The sequence below is a fragment of the Puma concolor genome, chromosome D1 (assembly GCF_028749965.1).
Source record: "Puma concolor isolate L17-30 chromosome D1, mPumCon1.1.hap2, whole genome shotgun sequence".
NCBI classification, from domain to species: Eukaryota; Metazoa; Chordata; class Mammalia; order Carnivora; family Felidae; genus Puma; species Puma concolor.
The window spans coordinates 89,680,565-89,704,049 of NC_141676.1; the positions used below are offsets into that span (position 1 = coordinate 89,680,565).

A 23,485-nucleotide genomic window follows, 5' to 3' on the forward strand; every position below is an offset into this window, starting at 1 on the left:
GAGGAGAGAATGGGGAATGGAGCCCAATGGCCCCATCCTTCTCCTTTCAGAGACTTACAAAGGAAAAAGAAGGAAAACGTATAGGGACATAACTGCTATTGATAATCAGCACTTTGACTATGGGACTTAAAGAAGCAAAGACCAATGATCAAAAATGTTACAACAGGCTTGAAGTAAATAGGATTATTCATCACCTGTCCAGGTCAGACTCTGCCAGGGCCATTATGCCATTATGCTGGGATGCAGTTTTCCTCATTTTTGGAAAAGGATTGAAGAGGCCGTTCTTTCCATACCCCTTTCTCCAGAAGTGTTTCCCAAAACATATGAGACGCGAGCTATTCCTAGCTTGTAAATGATCTGGAAAGACAATCCTACAGCTTGCTAATGCATCCTTTTTTCTCATTCAAAGCCATCCTTCCGTGTTTCAAGGAAAATAGACAGAGGAGACACTTGGAAAGAATTTGGGGGACGCCAGGGTTTACCAGAGGTTCTGTAGTCACAAAAGTACTTTTGTATTTGTGACAACCTCCTCTTTGGAGGTAACAAGCCCGGAGGGTCTCATATGCATGCTGAATGTCCATAGCTACCAGTTCAATTGGGCTAAAAAGCAGGGAGGACCTCAACTGCCAGTACCCCCAACACAGGCAGAGAACTGGGTAGCTGGGTATAGGTGAGCTGGCAGAGGATTTTAAAGGTCCTGATGCCAGTGAATCTCCCACACTGACAACTCGGAGCAAGCACAGAGAGGAGTGACTCTAGAGCCTGTACTTAGAGAACAGGACCCTGAATCCAATCCAGAGCTGTGCCATTAAGACCGGGGTGACATTAAGTGCTTCGTTTTGTGGCCCTCAGTGAAGACTGTAGATCATGCCACTCCTCTCTCTCTCTCTCTGGGCTGCAGTCCTGTCTCATCCCTGGGGGAGATGGCAGTGTGGGAAGGAATCAACTCTCACACACATCTGTACCCACAGCTGTGGGCAGCGCCATGTGAGGGGGCTTGCCACCTTTCATCAAGGACCCAAAAAAACTGAGCAGTATTCAAATCAAGTTTTCAGGGCCCAAACTGCAGTTCCTGAAGATCTGCAGCCTTCCTAGGGAAATGCTCACCTTCCCTCTGCTTCCCTCACCTTCCCTCTGATTCCACTTTGCTGCCAACCTTACCTCTCGTAATTTACTGCTGTGCTGCGCTCTGCGCTGCAGCCCCTGGACAAGGCAAGTAACCGAGACCTTGGTTGTGTTAACCAGGTGGTATTTGTCCCTGATCCCCAGCTTGGGGTGCAAATGTGGTTTTTAGTGGGGAGCATGATTTTAGTATGACCTTTCCTACATCCTTTTTGGGCCTTACAATTGAAAAGCTCTGGAACCTTCTCTGGAGACCTCTCTTCTACACATCGGATCCCCAGCAGTCGGGATACAACAGTCGGGATCCCCAGAGTGATTCTACAGGGATGGGAACACTGTCGCTGGGGCCAGTGCAGGAGCCTCTGGGAGGCTGTGCCCTGGGCACTTGGCCTTGAAGGAGGTAGCAACTGGGGCCTCCCCAAAGGACTCTGTCTGAAGGGCCAGTCCAGCATTGCAGGAGTTAATGTGGGACCGCGCGTAAAGGGAAGGGGAAAAAAGTTGGAGTTGACACTTACGGGGGGGGGGGGGGGGGGGGGGGGAGCGCGTCTCCCTGACTCCTGATTGGTTTTACATTTCATCCAATTTTTTTTCTCTCTCCTCTCTCGCTCCCTCTTTTCAGTTTCTCTCTCTGATCCCAGGGGAGGGGAAACGGGAATAGTGAGAGATCAAAAATAAACCTCTTATGTCAAAGCCGGGAAGGAAGTATAAATACGAAGCGCTCGGCAGCCCACTCGGTGCTTCCCGGGGTGGGGAGGAGGCAGGAGGCGGCTGCGCGGGGACGACGTGCGGGGCAGGGGCGGAGGACGGGCGCACGCGGCCCGGGGCGCCAGTTTGCTCGCGCTCTGCTCGGCGGGCGGGCGCGGGAGGAGCGGCCTGCGCCAGCCAGAGGGGCCGCTCGGGGACTGCCGTCGCCGCCGCCAGGCCCCCGCTGGCCCAGTCGGCCAGCGAGCTGATTGATTTGCTTTTTCCTGGAGAGAGCGGCCGGGCTGCGCTCGCGCCGCCAGCACCTGCCCGCGTCGGGCCGCCTTCTTCCCTCTCCTGCGCCGCTGCCGGAGCCCCCATGCCCCGCGCCGCCCCCCGGTGGCCGCCGCTCCTGCTGCTGCTGCTGCTGCTGCTGCTGCCGCCGCCGCCGCCGCCGGCCCGCGGCGCCCCGGCCCGGCCCGGCGCCCGGGGGCAGGCCTCGGAGCTGGTGGAGCCCACGCGGTTGCCGGGCAGCGCGGGCGAGCTCACGTTCCACCTGTCCGCCTTCGGCAAGGGCTTCGTGCTGCGCCTGGCGCCGGACGCCAGCTTCCTAGCGCCCAATTTCAAGATCGAGCGCCTCGGGGGCTCCGGCGGGGCGGCCGGGGGCGAGCGGGAGCTGCGCGACTGCTTCTTCTCCGGCACGGTGAATGGGGAGCCCGAGTCGCTGGCGGCCGTCAGCCTGTGCCGCGGGCTGAGCGGCTCCTTCCTGCTGGACGGCGAGGAGTTCACCATCCAGCCGCAGGGAGCGGGGGGCTCCCTGCACCAGCCTCACCGCCTGCAGCGCTGGGGGCCCGGGCCGCGCCGCGGGAACCCCGGGCTCGCCGCCGCCGCCTCTGAAGCCCACCCCCTCCCTGGAGGACCCGAGTGGGAGGTGAAGGGAGAGGGTCAGAGGCAGGAGAAAGGAGACGAGGAGCAGGAGAAGGAAGAGGAGGAGGAGGAGGAGGAGGAGGAGGAAACGGAGGAGGAGGAGGAGGAGGAGGGCAAAGAGGATGCAGAAGGCGCCAGCGAGCAGCCACCACCCCTGGGGGCCACGAGTCGGACCAAGCGTTTTGTGTCTGAGGCTCGCTTCGTGGAAACGCTGCTGGTGGCCGATGCGTCCATGGCTGCCTTCTATGGAGCCGACCTGCAGGTAGGATTCGCTTTGCCTGGAGGCCCCCAGTCACCTCCTAGAGCCTCCAAAATCTTCCCTTTCCAGTTCCTCTGAGATAACCCTTCACATCCCTCATCCTTCCAAGACCGACCCCAAACAAGGTTCTTTCCTTTCTGAGAAGGTGCAGGAACTCTTTTCTTAGCCTCTGACCCCTGGGCTACCTGCTGCCCTCGCCCACCCCCCGTCCTTTCTAATTTAGAGTGGAGGTCCTGGCGCCTCCTCCTCTGCTACTCACCTTCACCCCTCGCATCCTGAATCTCCTTCAGCACTTGGCAAACTGAACTAAAAGTGGGTTTTCAAGCACAACAGCTCCCCCACCCCCAACCCAGGCACCTGCCTCTCCCAACAGAGATGAAAATTGGACATTTTGGAAGAGCATCCACCCCACCCTCCATTTCCCAGCCCTCTACTGGCTCCAGACCTGACAGGTTCCCAAGGAAAGTCAGCTGGGTTGGAAAGATGTGGCTGTTTCATTCCCTTCGTGTACAGAACTGAGGTTGCCATAAGTAAAAGACATTGTTTGGAGGGAGTTGAACCTGGAAGGGGGCTGCCCAACTTCTGTGTACCCAGCTGGTTCTGATCAAGGGGCGTGGACTACCTTGCCAACCTGGCACTCAGCCCCGGGCAGAACTTCGCAGTGCCAGCATCAGCACAAGAAGGGAGGGGAACAGAATTTCTGCCTGGGGGTTAGCCTGGGAGACTGAAGCTTCAGTGGAAAAGGGAGGGGAGAAAATAGTGGGGATATGAACTCTTTCAGTGAACGCTCCTTGTGGAGCCAGAACTCTCCTTGGTCCACCCCAGCTGCTCCCAGCCCAGACACAGCTCTCTACTGAGCTTGGCTGGGCAGGAACATGGAGTTCAGGGGACAGCTCCTGTAGCCAGACCACGTCTAACTAGATTCAGAGGTGGTGCAGACTCAGCAAGAGGTATCTGTGTCACCCTGTGTCCCAACACCTCCCCCAAGCACCAGGTGAAGTACAAGGGTTCCAGGAGAGAGCCGTACTTTCTCTTCCCCTGAGGAGCACAAAACCAGGGGCGTGCTAGGTAGAGAAGACCTGCCCTCCCAGCGGTCATAGATCCCTGCAGCAGGGATCCTGGCCACTGCCGCAGTTTAGTTGATACTTTTTCAGTAATGGCAATCTTGGCCAGTGATCCTATTCTAGGATCAGCCCATGCCCAACTGTTGGGGGCACCGAGTGCTTCAGCATCACCTGTGCCGAACAGTCTAGATGATGCACCCCATCTTTCTCACTCTGCAATCACGGGGAAATGCATCTAGATGGAAGGATGGGAAGAGATAGGGGTGAGTGGCCCATGTGGCTGCTTCTCTGGTTACTGTAGAAGCAGGCTCCTTTGCACACTGTTGTAGTATTCACTTCTGCCACGTGCTGGTAAGGCAGCTTTGAGCCATCGGTGTGGTCTTTCCAATGGGCTTTAGGTCTATGATGACTGCATATCTGCTTCCCTGCCCACCCTGAAAGCAAAAGGAGGCACCAGCCAACTCCCCTGACTCCTTTCCTCAAGCAAGTCCTCAAAAGGGTGGTTAATGGGGCTTCTCCCATCACAGGTTAGGGCCACCACACCTGGCTATCAGGGAGCTCTACCAGAGAAAGGCTGAAAGTACAATCATTGCAAACCCTGAGCTGAGGTGCTGAGCCACTCCCCATGCATGGACCAGTTTCTGACATCTGTCTGAGAACCAGGAGGTAGGAAAGACAAGAGCACAAGGAAGCATCAGAGAAAGTAATTACTTTTCAGGCTTCAGAGCCAACATGTTTTCCCTACTGTCTTCCTACCATCTCACTCAGCCCATCACCTAGTAACTTAAGATACTGAGTACTTACCTCAAGGATATACTTGGCTGGGCTGGGCTGGGTCTGCCTCGGGTTCTCTTCACAGAGGCACCTAGGAACACTTCTACCCTTACAGATTTCTGACCGGATGACCCAGTACATGCTTGTCCCATCCCCTCTCCCTCCCCATATGCTGTTTCTGGACCACCCACAGACACACACCTTGCACCCAGCCAGCCTCCATGGGTCAGAAAAGCATATCAGAATAGGCATCAGGCACCTGTATAGGCTGAGGGCCTCTCCCTAGGGGATCTGCTTCCAGGTCTTATACCTGAAGGAAAAGTCCTGTCTCAGCTGTACCAACTCCATCACCTCCCTTTTGGTCTCATTATGTCACAGCCCACTTACACCCCTGCCTGCTGTCACCACGCTGGGGTGGGGCAGGGGCTGAGGCACAGCTGCTTCTGTGACCTCCCACTGACCCCTCTGCTTTGACTGCTTACCAGCTGTGGAGATGCCACAGGATAGACTTGAACTTCTCAGCTCAATCCCCTGGACTTCCTAAACATGTCCATGAGTTCAGCTAAGACAAGAATGAATGTCATGTTCTAGTTCCCCAAGACCTTGCCTGCCCAGATCCATATCCCCAAAATAGAATCCAGTTCTTTATAAGTAACTCTCCGAGGCATCTCCTAGAGACTTCATTTGCACAGATGGAAGGCACTTTGGGGTATCTTAGCAGGCAGTGGTGTAAGGTAAGGATGAAGGAATTTTACCCCCTTGAGGGCTTGCATTTCCTCATCTGTGAGGCCAGACACCTAGACTAGGTCATCAGTGCTAATGTAAGCATCAGTGAGGCCACTTTTCATGATGAGTCTTCTAGAAAATTCAGCACTATGTGGGGAAACCATGCTCTGAGTGCGTTCAATTTGCATAATGGTTTGTATGCATCACCTCAGCGGAAATACCTGTGAGGGAGGCAGAGGAAAAAGGTTCAGCTCACAGGGAATCTGTGACTTTCTCAAGGTCACACAACTAGTAAGCAGCAGGTCTGGGTCACAATCCAAGTGTCCTGAACCTGAGTGCAGTGCTCTTTTTCTCTTGTGCCATGAGGTTGCGTTAGCATGAGAAGGGTGTGTGGCTCTGTGGCCCTACACTTGTCCATATTGTGGGAATAGGTCATTGAATCCAGCAGTCCAAAGATGCCCAGCCAAAGTGGGAGGCCCTATCCTGGGAAGAAACCACCTCAAGGCCAAGGGAAAGAATTAGCCATGCTAGAAGCTGGTCACACTGTTAAGCGACAATGAAGTTTTCCAGAACTCTGTACACTTGAGTTCACTTAATCCCTTGACAGAAGGGCGCCCCCCTCCACCTCCCACCTTCTTATCTGGTTTCAGAGTTAATGAGCTCAGACAAAGGGGGCTTTCTGAAAGCAGGGACCACCTCGGAAGAGGCCATTAACTCTGTCTGCATCCGGCTGCTGCTGATTGTTCCCTGGAGGAACCTGGAGCAGGAATGCAGTGAGGGGCAGGCTGAGCCGTGCCCCACACTCAGTCTGAGAAATCCATCCTGCCGGTGGATCAGCTGCCAGCTGAGCTCTGAATTCTTTGCTTAGCAGGGAGAGTCCTAGAAGTGGTAATCATCATCCCCAGAGAAGACCAGAGGACTCCCAAGATGTCAGGCTACCAGCAAGGGATTTCAGGAAAGGGTTAAGTCCTAGCGATTCCATCTCCCCTTTACCCATATCCTCTGGGAAAATGTCTCCCACAAGCCCACATATCCCAGTGTGTCCAGCACAATCCCCACTTAGGCCTGTTCTGGCATAATTATTAGTAGCATCATCTTCACTCTCAAAAGTGTCCTGGTTTGGATAAAAACAGAAGCAGACACACACCCCCACTGGCTCTATATCCCCCATGAGGATGGGGGAAAGACAAGTGTTACGTCCCAGGTGAATTATGTTCTCCTTCCAAGAGGAATCTCTTCCAAGCATGATCAACAATACACAGTTTTTCCCAAAGAAAATGCCTTGATATTCAAAGGTCTTTGATTTGCCACTTCTGCCTCCCCAGGTGTAGACAATGCCAGGGGTAAGCTTGCTTGCTGGCTTGAACTGGGTTTGTTTTGGCTATGCTGTCGCTGTCCTTGCAGCATCCAGGATAGGCAGCAGTGTGGTGAGTAAAAGCATATGCTTCGAAGGATAATCAAAATGACTGAGTGTCCTTGAGTAAGCTACCAATTTCTCTGGGCCTCGATTTCTTCGCCAGCAAAATAGGAACGGTTATACCAATGTCCTAGCATTGTCTTGAGGATACAAGACAATATAGAGAGCACCTGACCCAGTGCCCAGCACATAGTAGGTGCTCAACAAAGAGGAATTAATACCAGAGTTGCCTTCGGTGATGACATTTGTCAGAGGAGGAAGGTAGTGTGGTCATACACCTTCATAGCCAGCCCACTGCTGTGTTGGCTCCGCTGTCCCACGCAGCAGGGAGGCCTTCCTTTCCAGCTTGCTCAGCTCAGAGTGTTTAAGCTTGACTCACTGTGGTTCCAGTAAGTGCGTATACCTTTGGAGAGGGACATTGCCCCTTGCTGGTTTTTTTAATGTTTTATTTATTTTCGAGAGACAGAGAGAGAGAGAGAGAGCACTAGTGGGGAGGGGAGCAGAGAGAGTGAGACACAGAATCGGAAACAGGTTCCAGGCTCTGAGCTGTCAGCACAGAGCCGAACACAGGGCTCTAACTCACAAACTGCAAATCATGACCTGAGCCGAAGTGGGAAGCTTAACTGACTGAGCCACCCAGGTGCCCCGCCCCTTGCTGCTTTGAGAATGAGGAGCGATGAAGGACATCAGTGCAGGACCCTCTCTCTTCTCCAATTGCTTCTTTACTCTCTTTGGCCTCTCCCCCACCTCCTCGGCAGTCTGGGGCCCTAGGGAGACCCCCAGTAGGAAAAGTATGGCACTGGTTGCTGAGCTCAGAGTGTTTCCATGTTGCCGTGCTCCCCTGCCTTGCCTCTCCCAGGTGTGCAGCAAGGAAGCGGTGGGACCCACAGTGTGAAGAGCAAGTGAGCCAAGCATAAGGATGACAGAGCAGAAGAAGCCGCTGGAAATGCATTTGGCCCAGGCCCAGCCTTCTCCTGGACTCCCACTGCACTTGGCTTTGGCTGCCATGGGAGCTCTGGGGGAGGAATCTCCTTGTTTGTATTGCTAAGAATCAGAGTGCTATGTCTCAGCCTAGCTGGCTCGGGCATTTCTTTCTCTTTTTCAGGTCCTAGGGGCACTAGTGGAGGAGACTCCCTAGAAAATGCCCCGCCTTTTCCCAGTGAGAATTAAGGGCATGAGGTCCCCAGGTCACTCAAGAGCAGGGATGTTGGACCAGCCCTGGCCAGGCTGGTCATGGGCTCCCACTTACCTGACATGGTTGCTGGAGGTCATCTGCTGTGCTGGGGCCCCCACACCACCAGGGGCACCATCTTGTTCACATTCTTTAGCAAGTAGCCCACACTTGTGTGGTGCACAGAGAGGTATATATGGACACCAGGTGGTGGAGTGAGCCGTCTGACCTTCTCCTTCACTGGCTCCTGAGCCCTCTCTCTGTGGGACTGTAAGTCGGGTCTAGCCTTTTGCCTAGGGTACCGACTGAGAATCGGAGGCTCACAGACTGACAGCCAACCCCACCTCCCCAGGTCCTTGCCCCTAGGTAACTGCAAGAGGCACTGCAAACGTCAGGCTTTCCTGCCATAGTTTCTTAGAGGAGCTAGCAGCGGGGATAGCAGTGCCTCCCATCTCCAGAAGCTCAGCAAGACAAGAGAGAAGGGGAGGACCAGGATTTGGGATTTTAACAGACACACTGAACCACATAGTTCTTGTAGCTCTCTATAAGAATTTGTAGCAATGGAAATTATCTTCTGAAATAGCAACCAGAAGGACATCCAAATGCTCTCAAGTCTAATCCACTGCCTTGAAAAAAAAAAAAAAAAATGGCTCTCAAGCCTGCTCAGCCCTACAGTTATTTAGTATCTGGAGAAGATGCTGTGAGCTCCCTGAACTGCAAAGGAGGAGACTCCCTGAAAATCTTAGTTTCGGGAAGCCTCCGCTGATGCCTCAGCCCCTCCTTTGTACACAAATGTACACCCCTGTGCCTTTGGTTTTCCCTGGGGACATGGCTGGTGCATGGTCCCCACTCAGCTGCATTGCCCGAGAGCCCCAGTCTGATCTGGTCAGCTTGGGAACACAGATCCTTCTTAAACCTCAAACCTTCCGGGACCAATGCTGAGCAGCTGGCATCTTGTGTTAACGCCTTTTTTGTAAGACATCATCTCCCCAATTTTGAGATTGTGAAATTGGGACTCAAAAGGAAGAAATCTTGTAAAGAGAGTTGCAGGTTGCCTCTGAAGAAACCCTAGGGCTTGGTCCCTGGCCCATCAGATTTGACCCTTCCTAGGGCAAGAGCGCAGGAGACTCTGCCCCCTGGAAACAGGGAAGCCTGGCCAGGAAGCAGCCTCAGCGAGCTCCCATTCCTCAGCCCTCACCCCCAGTTGCATAATGATGTGATTGCTTTTTTTCCCTCAGGAATCCAGCTCCAGGAGCAAGTGCCAAGTTTCAGCTTTGCTGATAAGATGTTTACATCAGCCTAAACATAGCTGGAGTGCTTGACACGCTAAGGAACCTGCCAACCCCTGTTTGTAGGGCTTACAAAATACCTGGCTCGTTGCCTGCGAGGTGAACAGACAGATCCCATTCACAAATAATGGGATTCGTCTGGAACTCCCACACATGGCCTCAACCGACAGAGCCTTTCACCTCTGTCCCTCTTTAGCCTTTCACCCTCCTCTCCCCTCCTTCCACTCCTACCTTCCAGACCACAGGAAAGAAAAAAAGAAAGGCTTATGGGAGACAGTGCCCTAGGAAACAGGGAGCAGGGCACATGAATGGCAGGCTCAGCTGGCCACACTCCTGGCTGAAAGCACGCGTGCCTTTTCCCCCTTTTCTTCTGCACAATAGTCCAAGAGGACTCACTTCTAGAAGTCCCTGAAGCAGGAGAGTGAGCTCCATCTGGCTGCTTCCAAAGCCTTGGGAACAACCCAGGGGTAGGACAGAGGCCAAGCAATGATGTGGACTCCTTCAGCTGGCCTGGGCAGAACTGGAGGCAGGTGTGATCCTAAGCGCCTGGGTTTCATTAGGTCCACTGACTTCTCTCAAGGCCCTGGCAGAAGGGAATAGACCTTCTGGGATTGTCTAGAAACCAGCAGTCAAGCACTGGGAAACTTAACGCAAAGGGTGTAGACCTCAGAGACAGACGTGCTTGGGCTGGTGTCCCAGCTTTAAGAGCTGTGTGACCTTAGGCAGCTTGTTTGACTTGTGTGAACCTCTACTCCCTAATTCGTAAAATGGGGGTGACAGCGTCTACCGCACAGAGTTAGCATGAGCATCGAGTAAGGTGTGGGTCTGGTGACTGGTGCAGGCTGGCTACTGTTAGTAGTGATTATCGGAGCAATCTGCGGGCTAACAGTGCCCATCCTGAAGAGTAGAAGTTACCCAATAGGCACCAGGAAAATGCTCAACTAGATTCTAAGGGGGCATATTCTACTAACCTCGAACACTCAAACAATTGCTTCTGGGCTGAGAACAGAGAGGGGATGGGGGTGGCTGGCACAGAGGCGGTTGATGTCAACGTTAAGGTAGAATAATCAGTGCGGTCCAATAGGACTTTCTGTGATGATGGAAATGTTCTGTCTGCTGAGTTTAATACAGAAGCCTTGAGCCATAGATGGCTACTGATGTGCTTGAACTGTAGCCAGTGTGACAGAGGAACTGTAACTTTAATTTTATTGCATTTAAACTTTAGATTTACGGAGTCACCTGCGGCTGGTCAAGATGTTAAATGCACAAGTTTTGGAACCAGGCCATCTGGGTTCAAATGCTGGCAGTATACTCATTAGCTTTGTGTTCTGGGTCAGTTACTGAGCCTCAATTTTCTTACAGGTAAAATGAAGGAATATAACGCCAGGGCCTCAGGGGTTCTGTGAGTCTTCAGCAACATGCCGCAAATCCAGCGCTCAGCACAGAGCCTGGCACACAGGACGCATATCAAGGGGTGGTGGCAGTGGGCAGGCAACAGGCCAGGAGATGTAACCCTCCCCTCGACCTGCCCCCTTCTTCCCAACAGAACCATGTCCTGACACTAATGTCTGTGGCAGCCCGAATCTACAAGCACCCCAGCATTAGAAACTCCATCAACCTGATGGTGGTAAAAGTGCTGATCGTGGAAGATGAAAAGTGGGGCCCAGAAGTGTCTGACAACGGTGGCCTTACCCTGCGTAACTTCTGCAACTGGCAGCGACGTTTCAACCAGCCCAGCGACCGGCACCCAGAACACTTTGACACAGCCATTCTGCTCACCAGACAGGTTTGTGGGCTGGCTCCAGAAACCCCAGAGAGGAAGGGAGGCGGGATGGGCGGATCAAAAGAGAGGGCCACTAAGGCCTGCCCAAACATGGGAAATGTCTCCCTGCTGGCCCCAGCTGGACGCCAGGAGCCTCATGTGCCGAACAACGACGAGGGGGAGGTCATGAGGACAAGTGTGAGGTATTTGCAGGGGAAGGACAGGAATCTTGCAAGGGCCCTTTTCCAAAAGTTTGTGACCAGCTGTCTGCTGAGGTCATAACAAGAGGAAATGTGCTCACACTGCCCAGTAAGAGATCGGGAGTTGGAACGAAGAGAGGAGAGCCATCTGCAGTGGTTGTTAAACACAGAGGCAGCTAACCGGAGATTTGGTAACCTCCAAACCAGGAGGCAGGCCTGCCCTCCTATCTGGTAAATTGAAACAGAGCTTCCCAAAGGCTGAAGACTCTAATAACATGTATCAGGCGCTCTTGATGTCTTCAGTCCTCACAGCAGCCCCACAAAGCCCCATTTCACAACTGAGGAAACTGAGGCACAGATCGGCCACACAGTGGTAACACTCATAGTCAAGCCTACACAGTCTTGCTGCAGGTCAGTACTCATAACCCCTGTGCTACCCTGCCTTCCAAAACAAGCTGGCCCCAGGACACACCAACACAGAAAAAGAAATGGGTTTCCTCACACGAGTGGCCTTTGTGAAGAAACAGGGCCTTTGGCTTAAAATTTTTCCTTCAACTAAGGAAGAGCAGAAACAGGAAGATGTTCTGTTCAATGTCTGTTCTCATGCCCTCTCTCTCTCTGCCAAGCAGAACTTTTGTGGGAAGGAAGGGATGTGTGACACCCTGGGTGTGGCGGACATTGGCACAATCTGTGACCCTAACAAGAGCTGCTCCGTGATCGAGGATGAGGGGCTCCAGGCAGCCTACACTCTGGCCCACGAGCTAGGTAAGACTTGCCATGCCACGTCTACTGTACTGTGTCAGAGGGATCTGCCTCTTCCAAATCCAGGCCAGCCCAGGGTCTAAGGAGTGCAGATCTCACACACGGCCAGGTTCTACCCAGAATTAGGACAGACTGATTATATGCAAATAGGTACTGTGCTTTCTCCATTGCCACCCTGAGCATGAGGCCATAATATTAAAATAGGGTCTTGGACCATCAGCAGAGGTCACCAGCAAAATGCCAAATGAAACAAATGCTCAGGTCGAGTTGCGATGCTTTGCCAGAGCTAAGTGGTAAGAACTCTGGGAAGATCCATTGGCACTGCATAAGCAAGCAAATCATTGAGGTGCATGTGAATTTAGGACAGGCTGAGGCAGAAAACAAAGGGAAATCAATGTTCCTCAGTATTCTGAGAAAGCTTCCCGAGAGAGAAAAGCCCAGAGTGAAGCCTGAAACAAAAATCTTTAAGGAACAGGGGCATGGCTGTTCCCATGAGGAGCCGGTGACTGGTTAGCCCTTGAGATGCCTTCTTCTGTCAGCAGAGGGTAACTGTCTTACAAGAGGGGGGTGGGTTGGTGCTGGGCCTTGTGAGGAGCCCTCAGGGAGGGGCAGGGCGGAGTGGAGGGCAGTGGAGGCCAGTTAGGGTGGACTTCAGGTCTCTCTTTACCTCAGGGCACGTCCTCAGCATGCCCCACGACGACTCCAAGCCCTGTGCACGGCTCTTTGGGCCCATGGGCAAACACCACATGATGGCACCCCTCTTCGTCCACCTAAACAAGACACTGCCCTGGTCTCCCTGCAGTGCCATGTACCTCACGGAGCTCCTGGACGGCGGGCACGGTAGGTGTCCCTCCAGCTTCTCCCTGCTTCTTTCTGGCCAGCTGCTGGTGGTTGAGGTCTGCCCAGCCCACCTCCTGGATTGCTAGATTGCCGTTGGCACCTGCGCTGTTTCTGGCTGAGCTCCTTCACAAAGCATCAGAGACGTTTAGGATAGAAGACACCAGAGATGTGTTCCTCACCCAACCTCCCGTGCTATAGCAGGCTAACCATCCTCACAAGGCATGCTCTTCCTTGCCCTATCTTCTAGCGACCAGTGTGCTGGGCTAATTTAGATGATTAGTCACAGAGCAGGTAGAATTAGTCTGAGAAGGTTTACCTGGAAGAGGTGGGCTTGAACAGAGCTCGAAGGGATGGAAGAATGTAGTACAGAGGAGAGAATAGAGCATCCGGACTGGAGACATAGATGATGCGGCAGCTTAGAAATGGCAAAGAGGCAGGGAACGAGTGGTGTGAGAGCAAGGGCAAGGGGGATGGGGGAGAGGGGTGGCCTGGTCGAAACAGTTTGACTTATTGGGCAAAGCACTGAAAACATAATTTATTTGTGGTTGTTCTCATTGAAGAAGATAGGGACACCTACGATACAAAAATAGTACATTATCCAAACACCAATCCTTTGACTTTATTTTGCATGCCATGGTTTTTGAGAGCACATTTACATCCCCAATTATATGCGATGTAAATTAGTATGTCAGCTAGCTGGCCTTCCCTAGGTGAACACTGAATGTATTCAAGATGTTCTGGATGACAACAAAAAAAATTCAATCCTAGTAAAATGTTTACTACTGATAGTCAAAAATGGGATAGGCTCATATAGATGATTGAGTGTTGACAGTTTTTAGCTTGTCAAATAAACTACGATGGCTGGGCCTTCAACCCCAGCAATAATGTGGGAGTGTAATGTGGGAGGGTACGGAGAGCTGAGAGCGGAAAACTCCTGCTTCTCATTCTTGTTCTTCTGCTTTCCTCCATTTCTCAGGAGACTGTCTCCTGGATGCTCCCACCTCAGCCCTGCCCCTCCCGACAGACCTCCCAGGCCGCAGGGCCCTGTATGAGCTGGACCAACAGTGCAAGCAGATCTTTGGGCTGGGTTTCCGCCACTGCCCCAACACCTCTGCGCAGGACATCTGCGCCCAGCTGTGGTGCCACATGGATGGTGCTGAGCCCCTTTGCCACACGAAGAACGGCAGCCTGCCATGGGCTGATGGAACGCCCTGTGGGCCTGGGCACCTCTGCTGGGATGGCAGCTGTCTGCCTGAGGAGGAAGTGGACAGGCCCAAGGTGAGGGACAGCCACTTGGGGGTGTGGAAGGAGAGGGAGGGGGAGGCTGTTTTCAAGGAGGAAACCACACTTGAGGGCCATGAACTGAGAGACTTTGGGCTAGGCTGCAACCATGACCTCTAAGTAAAATCACTCATCTTTTAGTGATGAATACAGCCTTCAAGGCTGTACTCTCGAATGACAGATGGTGGCAGATGGATGACACCACCAGTGCTCAGGGCATTTTGGGAACTCCCCCTTGGTAATTGCTTTGGGGTTGACTTGAAGGCTTGTGAGGATTGGTGATAGGTATGAAGCATTCCAGCACAAAGGCCAGAACTTCACCATTCAATAGAGGGAGGCCATCATGAATTCCATTACAAACAGATAGAGTGATAACAGAAGAGGAACATTCAAGAACTGAGGGAAAGGTATCCATATCCTTCCTGTGTCTGAGCTGCATTCAGAATCAGAGGTCAGGAGAATGAGATTAATTGTGAGAATTCCATAATCAAGAGGGGAGAAGGAATCAAAGCTGTTTCTGACCAGGCAGAGAAAACTTGGCCTGGGACAGAGTAAACTTACAAGAAAAACCAAGGCTATGCCAGCAAGAGTTTTTAAATGATTCGCTTCTTTGCCCTGCTTTTAATACTTCCAAACCGTGAGGCTGATCACATTTCTCTTACTGCGAGTCACGGAGCCTGCCTATGAAACAGCATCCGCTGAGTTTTGCAGCCTGGTCCCGGTCCAGCACTGAATCACCGGGGTGGCCTGAGCACTCTCTGTCCAGAGGACTATCCTCAGTGGCATGTCCTTTGCACTGAGGCTCAGGAGCGGGCTCAGGCCAGGTAAGCCACACTCTATCTAAGCTCGAACCAGGGCAGGATTCACGGATTCATCCTCAGCCACTTGTCCTCCCCATTCAAACACTAAGCTTCTCTTCTAGGTACTGACCCCCACCCCCATCCCCCATAGCATGTGCTTCACGAATTACTGAGGAGAGGGGAGGGGGTCTGTCCAACGTTCCCCAGCACCAGAGCCAAACTCAATGCAGGGAGACTTTGACAAGGAATGATCATGGGATGATGTTTACCATCTATTTTTAAGGACAGAAAACAGTTCATAAAACACTATATGACAGAATCAAAAGTATGTAAAGTAAAAACATCGCATCTTTATTATTATCCAGAGCAAAAGTACAAGGAGTTATCAATGAAAATTACATCAGTGGTTTTATTTGGGCAGTGGTATTTTTTTTTTACTTTTTTAAATTAATGTTTATTTTTTTAAAGAGAGAGAGAGCAGGGGAGAGGCAGAGAGAGAAGGAGACACAGAATCCGAAGCAGGCTCCAGGCTCTGAGCTGTCAGCACAGAGCCCAACGCAGGGCTCAAACTGAACGAACCAAGAAATCATGACCTGACCCAAAGTCGGACACTTAACCAACTAAGCCACCCAGGCGCCCTGGGTAGTGTTTGTTTGTTTTTTTTTTTTTTTAAGTGTTATTTTCTCTTTTATACTTTTCTGGGTTTTTCTTTTTTTACATAAGTAAATAATACTTTTGTCATTTTAAAAAATTATTTTGCTTTTGAAAACTCTATGAACCTATCAAGGGCAAAGCTCTGTTCTCCCAGGTTGATTGTAAAGATAGAAGCAACTCTATTTCCCGGACATTATCCTACCACTGGAACTGGTAGCTGGTAGACAGATAGCAACAGTTCCCAGCAATTATTACTTTAAACCAGGACTTCTCAACCTCGGCCCTAGAGACATTTGGAGCTGCATAAGTCTTGGTTGGGGGGTGGAAGGGGAGGATGTCTTCGTCATTGTTAGATGTTCATTGTTGGATATTTAGCAGCACCCCATCCTCTATCCACTAGAGGCCAGCAGCATATGCCCTCCCCAGTTGTGACAACTAAAATGTCTTCAAACATTGCCAAATGTCTCCAGAGGATAAAATTGGCCCAGATGGAGAACTGCTGCATTAGACACAACCTTATTCCCATAAAATGTTGCTTCATTCAACAACTAATACCAAGCACCTTACTAACAGCAAGACACTGTTTTAGACACAGGGGAGTCAGCAGTGAACAAGTCCCACACAGCCTCCATGTTCAAGAAGACGATAACCAAGCAAATCACACAGCCATTAAACAAATGATTAGGGAAGCTTACTGAACAACACCCACCATTATTATGAACATAGCTAGGTGAGGAGGTCAGGGCCATGGCCCCTGTTACACTGACAGCTGAGGCCTCCTCACCTCTTCTCCTGATTTAGTGCGGCCTTGTGTGTTTCAGGCTGTAGTGGATGGAGGCTGGGCCCCATGGGGACCCTGGGGAGAATGTTCCCGGACCTGTGGAGGAGGAGTACAGTTTTCACATCGTGAATGCAAGGACCCTGAGCCTCAGAATGGAGGAAGATACTGCCTGGGTCGGAGAGCTAAGTATCAGTCCTGCCACACAGAGGAATGCCCCCCTGATGGTAATGACCACTGATGGCCACGACTGTTGTCACTGCAGCAAATCCCCAGACAAGAAGTAGGGTGGGTCTCCTGGGGATGCAGAGCTTTCCTGAGATCCAGATATGAATGGACTCTGCAAGACACCAAATTTTAGGGCAAAGCTTACTGGCCCCTAGACAGCTCTCACTTGGGCTGGGAGAGCATAGCAAAGTCAAGGAAAGAAATTTCCCTTGTCTTCTAAGATGTGTAAATAGAGGATGTCATTCCCAACCAAACTCATTCAGGGGGTTGGGGGGAGCTCTGCAGAGAGGCGAGAGTCTAGGATACTAATCCTCCTGGAGGCATCTGAACCCTCGTCTGTGTGCAGAATAGAAGTATTTTCCAAAGCAACTGTCAGAGCCAAACCTCCACTGTCTTTCCAGCCAACATTCAGCCTAGGGCGGAGGGAGGGTTTCTGAATCTGATTCTAGTGCACATTCCTTCTGAGAAGAGTTGCCCATCTTCCCTTGGGGCCATGGCAACTGCCTAATGGAACCTTACCAGGGAGCAGCACCACCTCTAGTTGGCATATATTCCTACCCCCTAGTTCCCGCTAGAAAGCACACATGTTAACTCAGAGGCAGCAGGGGTAGCAGCAGAACTGGTGAGAGGGAGTCATTAGACATTTTTCCCCACCATCCCATCCAACTCCCCCTTGTGCAGCTCCAGGAAATTTTGGCAGGCAGCAAAAGACAAGCAGAGTTTTAAGGGAGATTCATCCAAGTGCAAAGACACACTGACATTGGGTTGGTGTCTAATGAGGGAATCTGTAGGCTTTGCAGTTTTGCAATGGCATGAGGGATCAACAATGGCATGAGGCTCTAGAAATTTTGCCCTGGAATCATGAGAATTTGCCTGGCATATGGGGTAAAGAGAAGGAGAGACAAAGGAGAAGGGATGACTATAAGGCACAAGGTAGACATGGTGATAGTATGATCTCAGGATGCACCAGGGTCCATCCTCTCAATCAAGTGGTTTTTAGTGCCTCTTGTGTGGCTCAAACTATAATAGGTGTTATAAATGACCTTGTAAAAATGCACAAGACATGTCCTCAAAGGACTTGCGGTCTAGTTAGAGATCCACCTGCCTTTTACAAAGCAATTAAAGCCTAATCTACGAGGCCTAGACCCCTAGACTTATGAAGAATTCGGAGCAAGGAAAAGCCTGAGCTAGTCTGAACCTTCACAGGGAGTTAGGGCTGAGCAGGGCCTGTACAATGGAGATAGGAATGAGGTGTAGGAGGATGTGTGCCAGGGAGGAGATGGGAAAGGTTTGAGAGGGGCTAGGATTCACTCAGGTGGAGTCAAGCAGCATACTAGCCCTTCAAAGCTACACAACAAAGGTTTGTGAAAGCTAAAAATGGTATCTGGAGATTCTCTGCACTGGCTGTCCATCAGGGAAGCTTTTTGAAACACAGAGGCCTAGACTGCTCAGGTGCATTGAGTCAGAATCTCAGGAGTAGGGCATGGCCATCTGTGTTATGAAAAGTGTCCACAGGCCATGCAGATGTACAACTAGGGTGGAGAACCTCGGTATTAAGAGCAGGTTTAATTTCAGGATTGTGGGGTAAAAACAACAACAACAACAACAACAACAACAACATATGTTACTCCTGACAGATTGTTCTGGAAGCAGCATGTAGCAGGATGGGAGAGGAGGCTGGGAACTAGGTCTCACATGAAACCGCAATGCCTCTGCTCGTGGGAGGTGGACTCAGATGGTGAGAGTGGGAAGGAGACACTTAAAATCACAGATTGTCCTGAATAGAGTGTAGGACTTAACAACAGGTTGGAAATAGTGGATGTAGACGCTCAAATGTTCAGCAGAAACCTGACTCCAGTGTCACAGCAGAATGTGGCAGTATCCCCAAGTGCAAACTAAACCAGTTAATGGAGAAGCCACATGGAGTTGGGCTTTTGCTGAGCTGGAGGTAATCTCACTACTACAAATGGAGGTCCCTCCAGAGACAGCCAGAATTATAGCCGGTGAGGAATAGGGGCAAGATCAGAACCAGAGATAGATCTAAGAGTTCTTGGATACATGTCCAATGTCACCAAGGAAGTCAAAATAGAGCACAATTAGCAGGGTCCCAAAAATATACTCCATGGAGCATTCAAGCTTACTGAGTTGTCCCCTGTAACTACTAAGTTTATTCATTTATAAGATAAAATTGGTATCTTCCCCAAATGGAAAGGACATTTATCCTTACCTTGCCACATGGACCTAGATTGGGGGAGTCTAGGAATGTTGAGCCCAGATGACACTGGACCTGTGTCCTGGGATTGGGTCAAAACCAGGAGGAATAAAGGGGCTCTGAATCCTGGCATTTCTGGTGCTGGGTCGTCCCTGCTCTAGCAAGCCATGTTACCTCCATGTAATTTCTTACTCTTTGTAGGGAAAAGCTTCAGAGAGCAGCAGTGTGAGAAGTACAATGCCTACAATTACACGGACATGGATGGGAACCTCCTACAGTGGGTCCCCAAGTATGCAGGGGTGTCCCCCCGGGACCGCTGCAAGTTATTCTGCCGAGCCCGGGGAAGGAGTGAGTTCAAAGTGTTTGAGGCCAAGGTGAGAATCCTGCTGGAGCTCAGAACTACGGGTGGGGAGCAAGGCCACCTGGTTCGACTCCACCTGTGGGCTCCTTCTGTGCACACCATGCCCTCTGTTGCACTCCCTCTCCCCACTGCAGGTGATCGATGGCACCCTTTGTGGGCCTGAGACTCTGGCCATCTGTGTCCGTGGCCAGTGCGTCAAGGCTGGCTGTGACCATGTAGTGGACTCACCTAGGAAGTTGGACAAATGTGGTGTGTGTGGGGGCAAAGGCAATTCCTGCAGGAAGGTGTCTGGTTCCCTCAACCCCTCCAGGTGAGTATCACCCACAGTCCTGTGCCTGGGTTCTAGAAGAGCTGGACAGGCTTTAGAATCACATCGGCCTAAGTGTGGACTGTAGCGGCCAGTTAATACCCACGCAGCACTGAGCTGTAGTTTCTCTGTAAAGCATTGGGAGGCCCCCCTATCTCAGAATCATTATAACAAGTCATGAGATGGGCGGAACCCTTGGCATAGTGTCTGACCCATAGAGAGGACGGTGCACAGGGCAGCCAGAGGCCCCGAGGATAGGGGTGTATCAGCTCTGAGTCAACCAGCAATACAGCTATGCTGACTAACCAGGGCCTTGGCCAGAAAGCAGCTCTCCCAGGCCTGTTTTGGGAAGGACATCTCACCCTACACCTGGTGAGTCCCACCCTTTCTTCAGGTGGATCTTTCAGAAAGGAGTACAAAGAGGGGGCGGGTCTTGGTGGCCTTAGGGCTTTCATGAATCTGACAACTCTGGATGCTTTGTCACGTCTTAAAGCCATAAGTTCATAAAACTAGTATTTAAGTGCTTTTATCCCTGTAGCCTCATTTGATTCCTAAAATAAGATCAGATGGCCAATACTATTATTCCCCATTTACAGATAAAGAAACTAAGGCATGAAAAGATCACATGATGCTCCTAAGGTCACACTGATAGTTAATGACAGCTGGGAAGAGAACCCAGGTGTCTTAATCCTGCGCTATTTTTTTCCTGCCGTGGCATACAATTCCCGGAGAGGAATGGCAAGGGCATATGTTACACGGCCACACTGTGCCCCTGTCTGTCTCTCACTATCTCTCACCTTATCGGGCTCAGAGAACAAAACCAGCCTACAGCAGACAACTTGGCAGTCTTCAAATTTAAACTCAAAGGATATAGAAAAAAGAAGCATGTGGTGTGAGATATTCAGATACTGGGTCCGTTAGCTGGTTTTCTCTTAGGCATTAGACATATGGGGCTGTGGATTCTTTCAGAGCTGCCCTAAACTAAGTGGCTAGCCTGAGTGGATAGAAAGGCAAGAGTAGCACAGAACTGACCGCCTGTCCTCAACCTTCTTTGCTTTCTTCCCAGCCTATGTAACACGAGCACTTTTGCCCCAGAAGAGAAGACTAAAAACTAAGGTTTTTCCAACCCACATAAAGCCCTAGACCTACAGTAGAGTTGAAACATGTTCCCCGGGGTGCCTGGGTGGCTCAGTTGGTTAAGCATCTAACCCTTGATTTTGGCTCAGGTCATGATCTCATGGTTTGTGAGTTTGAGCCCCATGTCAGGCTTCATGCTGCCAGTGCAAAGCCTTCCTGGGAATCTCTTTCTCTCATTCTCTTCTTGCCCCTTACCCTCACACACTCATGCTTGCTCTCTCTCTCTCTCTCTCTCTCTCTCAAAATAAACTTGAAAGAAGAAAGAAAGAAAGAAAGAAAGAAAGAGAAAGAGGAAGAGAGAGAGAGAGAGAGAAAGAGAAAGAGAAAGAGAAAGAAAGAAACACATTCCCTATCTTCTCAGAAGCACACAGCTCATGCTGCCTGGACACACCGGAGGAAGGCAACTAGAAGCAGCATTTATCACTCTGGCTCCTGCCCTGGGGCCCTTTTAACCAAATACTAGGGACTGATTGGCTCTAAGAGGTAGAGTGAGATGTCCACCCTGGTTGGATTCTGGAACGGGTGTGTGGAACAGATTTTTCCACATGGGTTTGAGCTTTGAGTATGAAAGTTGCCAAGCAAAGTTATATACCAATGCAAGGAGCTAAAAGTGTTTCGAGATCTCACTTGAGCCAAGAGCGGCCAGGTTTGGCAGCACTGATGCAGCTTTGCAAACCCTTCTGGGATATCTTCCTCTGTGCTGATGTCCAGATCCACACATCTAAACTCCAAGCATTTGAAACAGAGTTACCAGGCAAAGCAAAAACGCTTGAATATCCCAATGCACAGAACATTCCTATTGGCCTCAGCAGCTAATTTATCAGGAACTTTGGGGCAATTACTTGGATGATTTGCTGGTGGTTTGTGTCTGTCCACCCTGGTCACCAGCGTGCTAACTTCCTGAGGCACTGGGCTGGGTAGCCACTGGTCCTAAGGGTGTCTTTCTGTTCCTATCATAGTTACGGCTATAATGACATTGTCACCATCCCAGCTGGTGCCACTAACATTGATGTGAAACAACGGAGCCATCCAGGGGTCCAGAACGATGGCAACTACCTGGCATTGAAGACTGCCGATGGGCAGTACCTGCTCAATGGAAACCTGGCCATCTCTGCCATAGAACAGGACATCTTGGTGAAGGGGACCATCCTTAAATATAGTGGTTCCATTGCCACCCTGGAACGGCTGCAGAGCTTCCGGCCCCTGCCTGAGCCTCTGACCGTGCAGCTCCTGACTGTCCCTGGTGAGGTCTTTCCCCCCAAAGTCAAATATACCTTCTTTGTTCCCAATGACGTGAACTTCAGCATACAGAACAGTAAAGAGAGAGCAACCACCAACATCATTCAGCCCCTGCTCAACGCGCAGTGGGTGCTAGGGGACTGGTCTGAATGCTCCAGCAGCTGTGGAGCTGGCCGGCAGCGGCGGACTGTGGAGTGTCGGGACCCCCACGGCCAGGCCTCCGCCACCTGCAACGAGGCCCTGAAACCTGAGGATGTCAAGCCCTGTGGAAGCCAGCCGTGCCCACTGTGATCCAGCGGGGTGAGGCCAGTCTCGTGTTCATGGACTTGGGGTGCTGGAGTGCAGACAAAGGTACCCACTGTGGCAACCCTACCTATGGAGGTGGCGTGGCCTACCCAGGCCTGCCATTGCCATGGCCACTCCAATTCGGCATGAATTCACAATGCGGAGAAGAGAACGGGGACAACAGATCCTAAAGTCTACTATCTGGTGGGTTGAACCTAGTATGGGTTCAGGTAGAGGACATAGGTTAAAAGGTAAAAAAAAAAAAAAAAAAAAAAAAACACTTATTGACCCAAACAGGAGACTCAGCCTGTTTGCAAAGGACTAGTAGAGTTAAATGAAAAAAAGTTTTTCCTATTTGGTTTCCCCGATAAATAATCTACCTCAGGGGGAAAAAATTAGTAAAACAGAGACTCGGAGTATGGGGTTGATGGCTAATGTCAAAGCTCCACAGCTGCGCCCCCGAGCCACCTTCAGAAATGACCTTAACTGTCTTCAGTATTAAAATCCATTGCCTAAAGGGCTGCAGAGTTGCAGGACTGTGGAGAGCCGTGCAGGGTCTCAGGCTGCACCTGCAGGGGCAGGTCCATTTCAAGTATTTATGCAAATGTGTCTCTGAACTAAAGTGTGATCTTGTGCCAATGCAGTGGTCTGATCTGGTTCACTATTTCTTTGGAAAAGGCAGAGGACCCAGAGCCCAAGGACGGAGGCTAAAACTAGGTCAGCTGACCTTGAACGCACACAGGGAAGCTGGCACCTTGCCTGGGTCTCTCAGGCCTTCCTCTTGCTGAATCCAGCTCATTCAGGCAACTCTTCATCATAATCTAGACCAGTCATTCTCAAATTCGAGCAGGCATACAGAGGGATTCTTAAAATACAGATTTCTGGGCCCTACCCCAAGTGTTACTGATTCAGTGGGTTAAGGAGGGAACCTGAGAATCTGCATTTCCAGCAAGTTCCCAGGTGATGTGGAGACTGCTGGTTTGAGAACCACTGCTCTGGTGGAAATATCCAACTCTGAGGTAACAGTGGCTGTGAGATGCCTCTGGGTTCATTATTCTTGAGAAAGACTATCCCATTCCATTCTGCAAACATACACAGCCTCCCTTTGATATACTGACCAGCCAGAGATACCAGATTCTCTGCGGACCTGAGGAAAGCTGAACCCATATCTAAGCACTGTCATCCCAACGACCTCAGTGCCTTCTCTCC

The 23,485-nt window shown here is 51.1% G+C and overlaps 1 protein-coding gene and 1 long non-coding RNA gene across 2 annotated transcripts in view; one reads left to right on the forward strand and one right to left on the reverse strand.

The window, feature by feature from the left end:
- The first annotated feature begins 1,789 nt into the window (after positions 1-1,789).
- ADAMTS8 (ADAM metallopeptidase with thrombospondin type 1 motif 8) lies at positions 1,790-22,915 on the forward strand. Its single transcript, XM_025928847.2, has 9 exons — positions 1,790-2,992; positions 10,977-11,216; positions 12,022-12,157; positions 12,827-12,994; positions 13,971-14,272; positions 16,551-16,734; positions 19,149-19,321; positions 19,443-19,618; positions 21,712-22,915. Exons 1-9 carry the CDS (start codon positions 1,805-1,807, stop codon positions 22,280-22,282), a joined length of 3,138 nt encoding a protein of 1,045 aa, XP_025784632.2. The 5' UTR covers positions 1,790-1,804; the 3' UTR covers positions 22,283-22,915.
- Positions 5,486-23,485, reverse strand: part of LOC147576854 (uncharacterized) — a 33,652-nt gene continuing 15,652 nt past the window's right edge. Inside the window, exon 2 of the long non-coding RNA XR_015241206.1 lies at positions 5,486-5,774. This is a non-coding gene — a long non-coding RNA (uncharacterized LOC147576854). The remainder of the gene's footprint in view (positions 5,775-23,485) is intronic.

What these genes read in the sequence shown, in the direction of transcription:
- ADAMTS8 (XM_025928847.2), top strand. Translation starts at nt 1,805, where the DNA reads ATGTCAAAGCCGGGAAGGAAGTATAAATACGAAGCGCTCGGCAGCCCA. An exon ending in AGGAAGTGGACAGGCCCAAG is followed by an intron (nt 14,273 to 16,550) that starts GTGAGGGACAGC and finishes TGTGTGTTTCAG; the next exon opens with GCTGTAGTGGATGGAGGCTG. An exon ending in GGTTCCCTCAACCCCTCCAG is followed by an intron (nt 19,619 to 21,711) that starts GTGAGTATCACC and finishes TTCCTATCATAG; the next exon opens with TTACGGCTATAATGACATTG.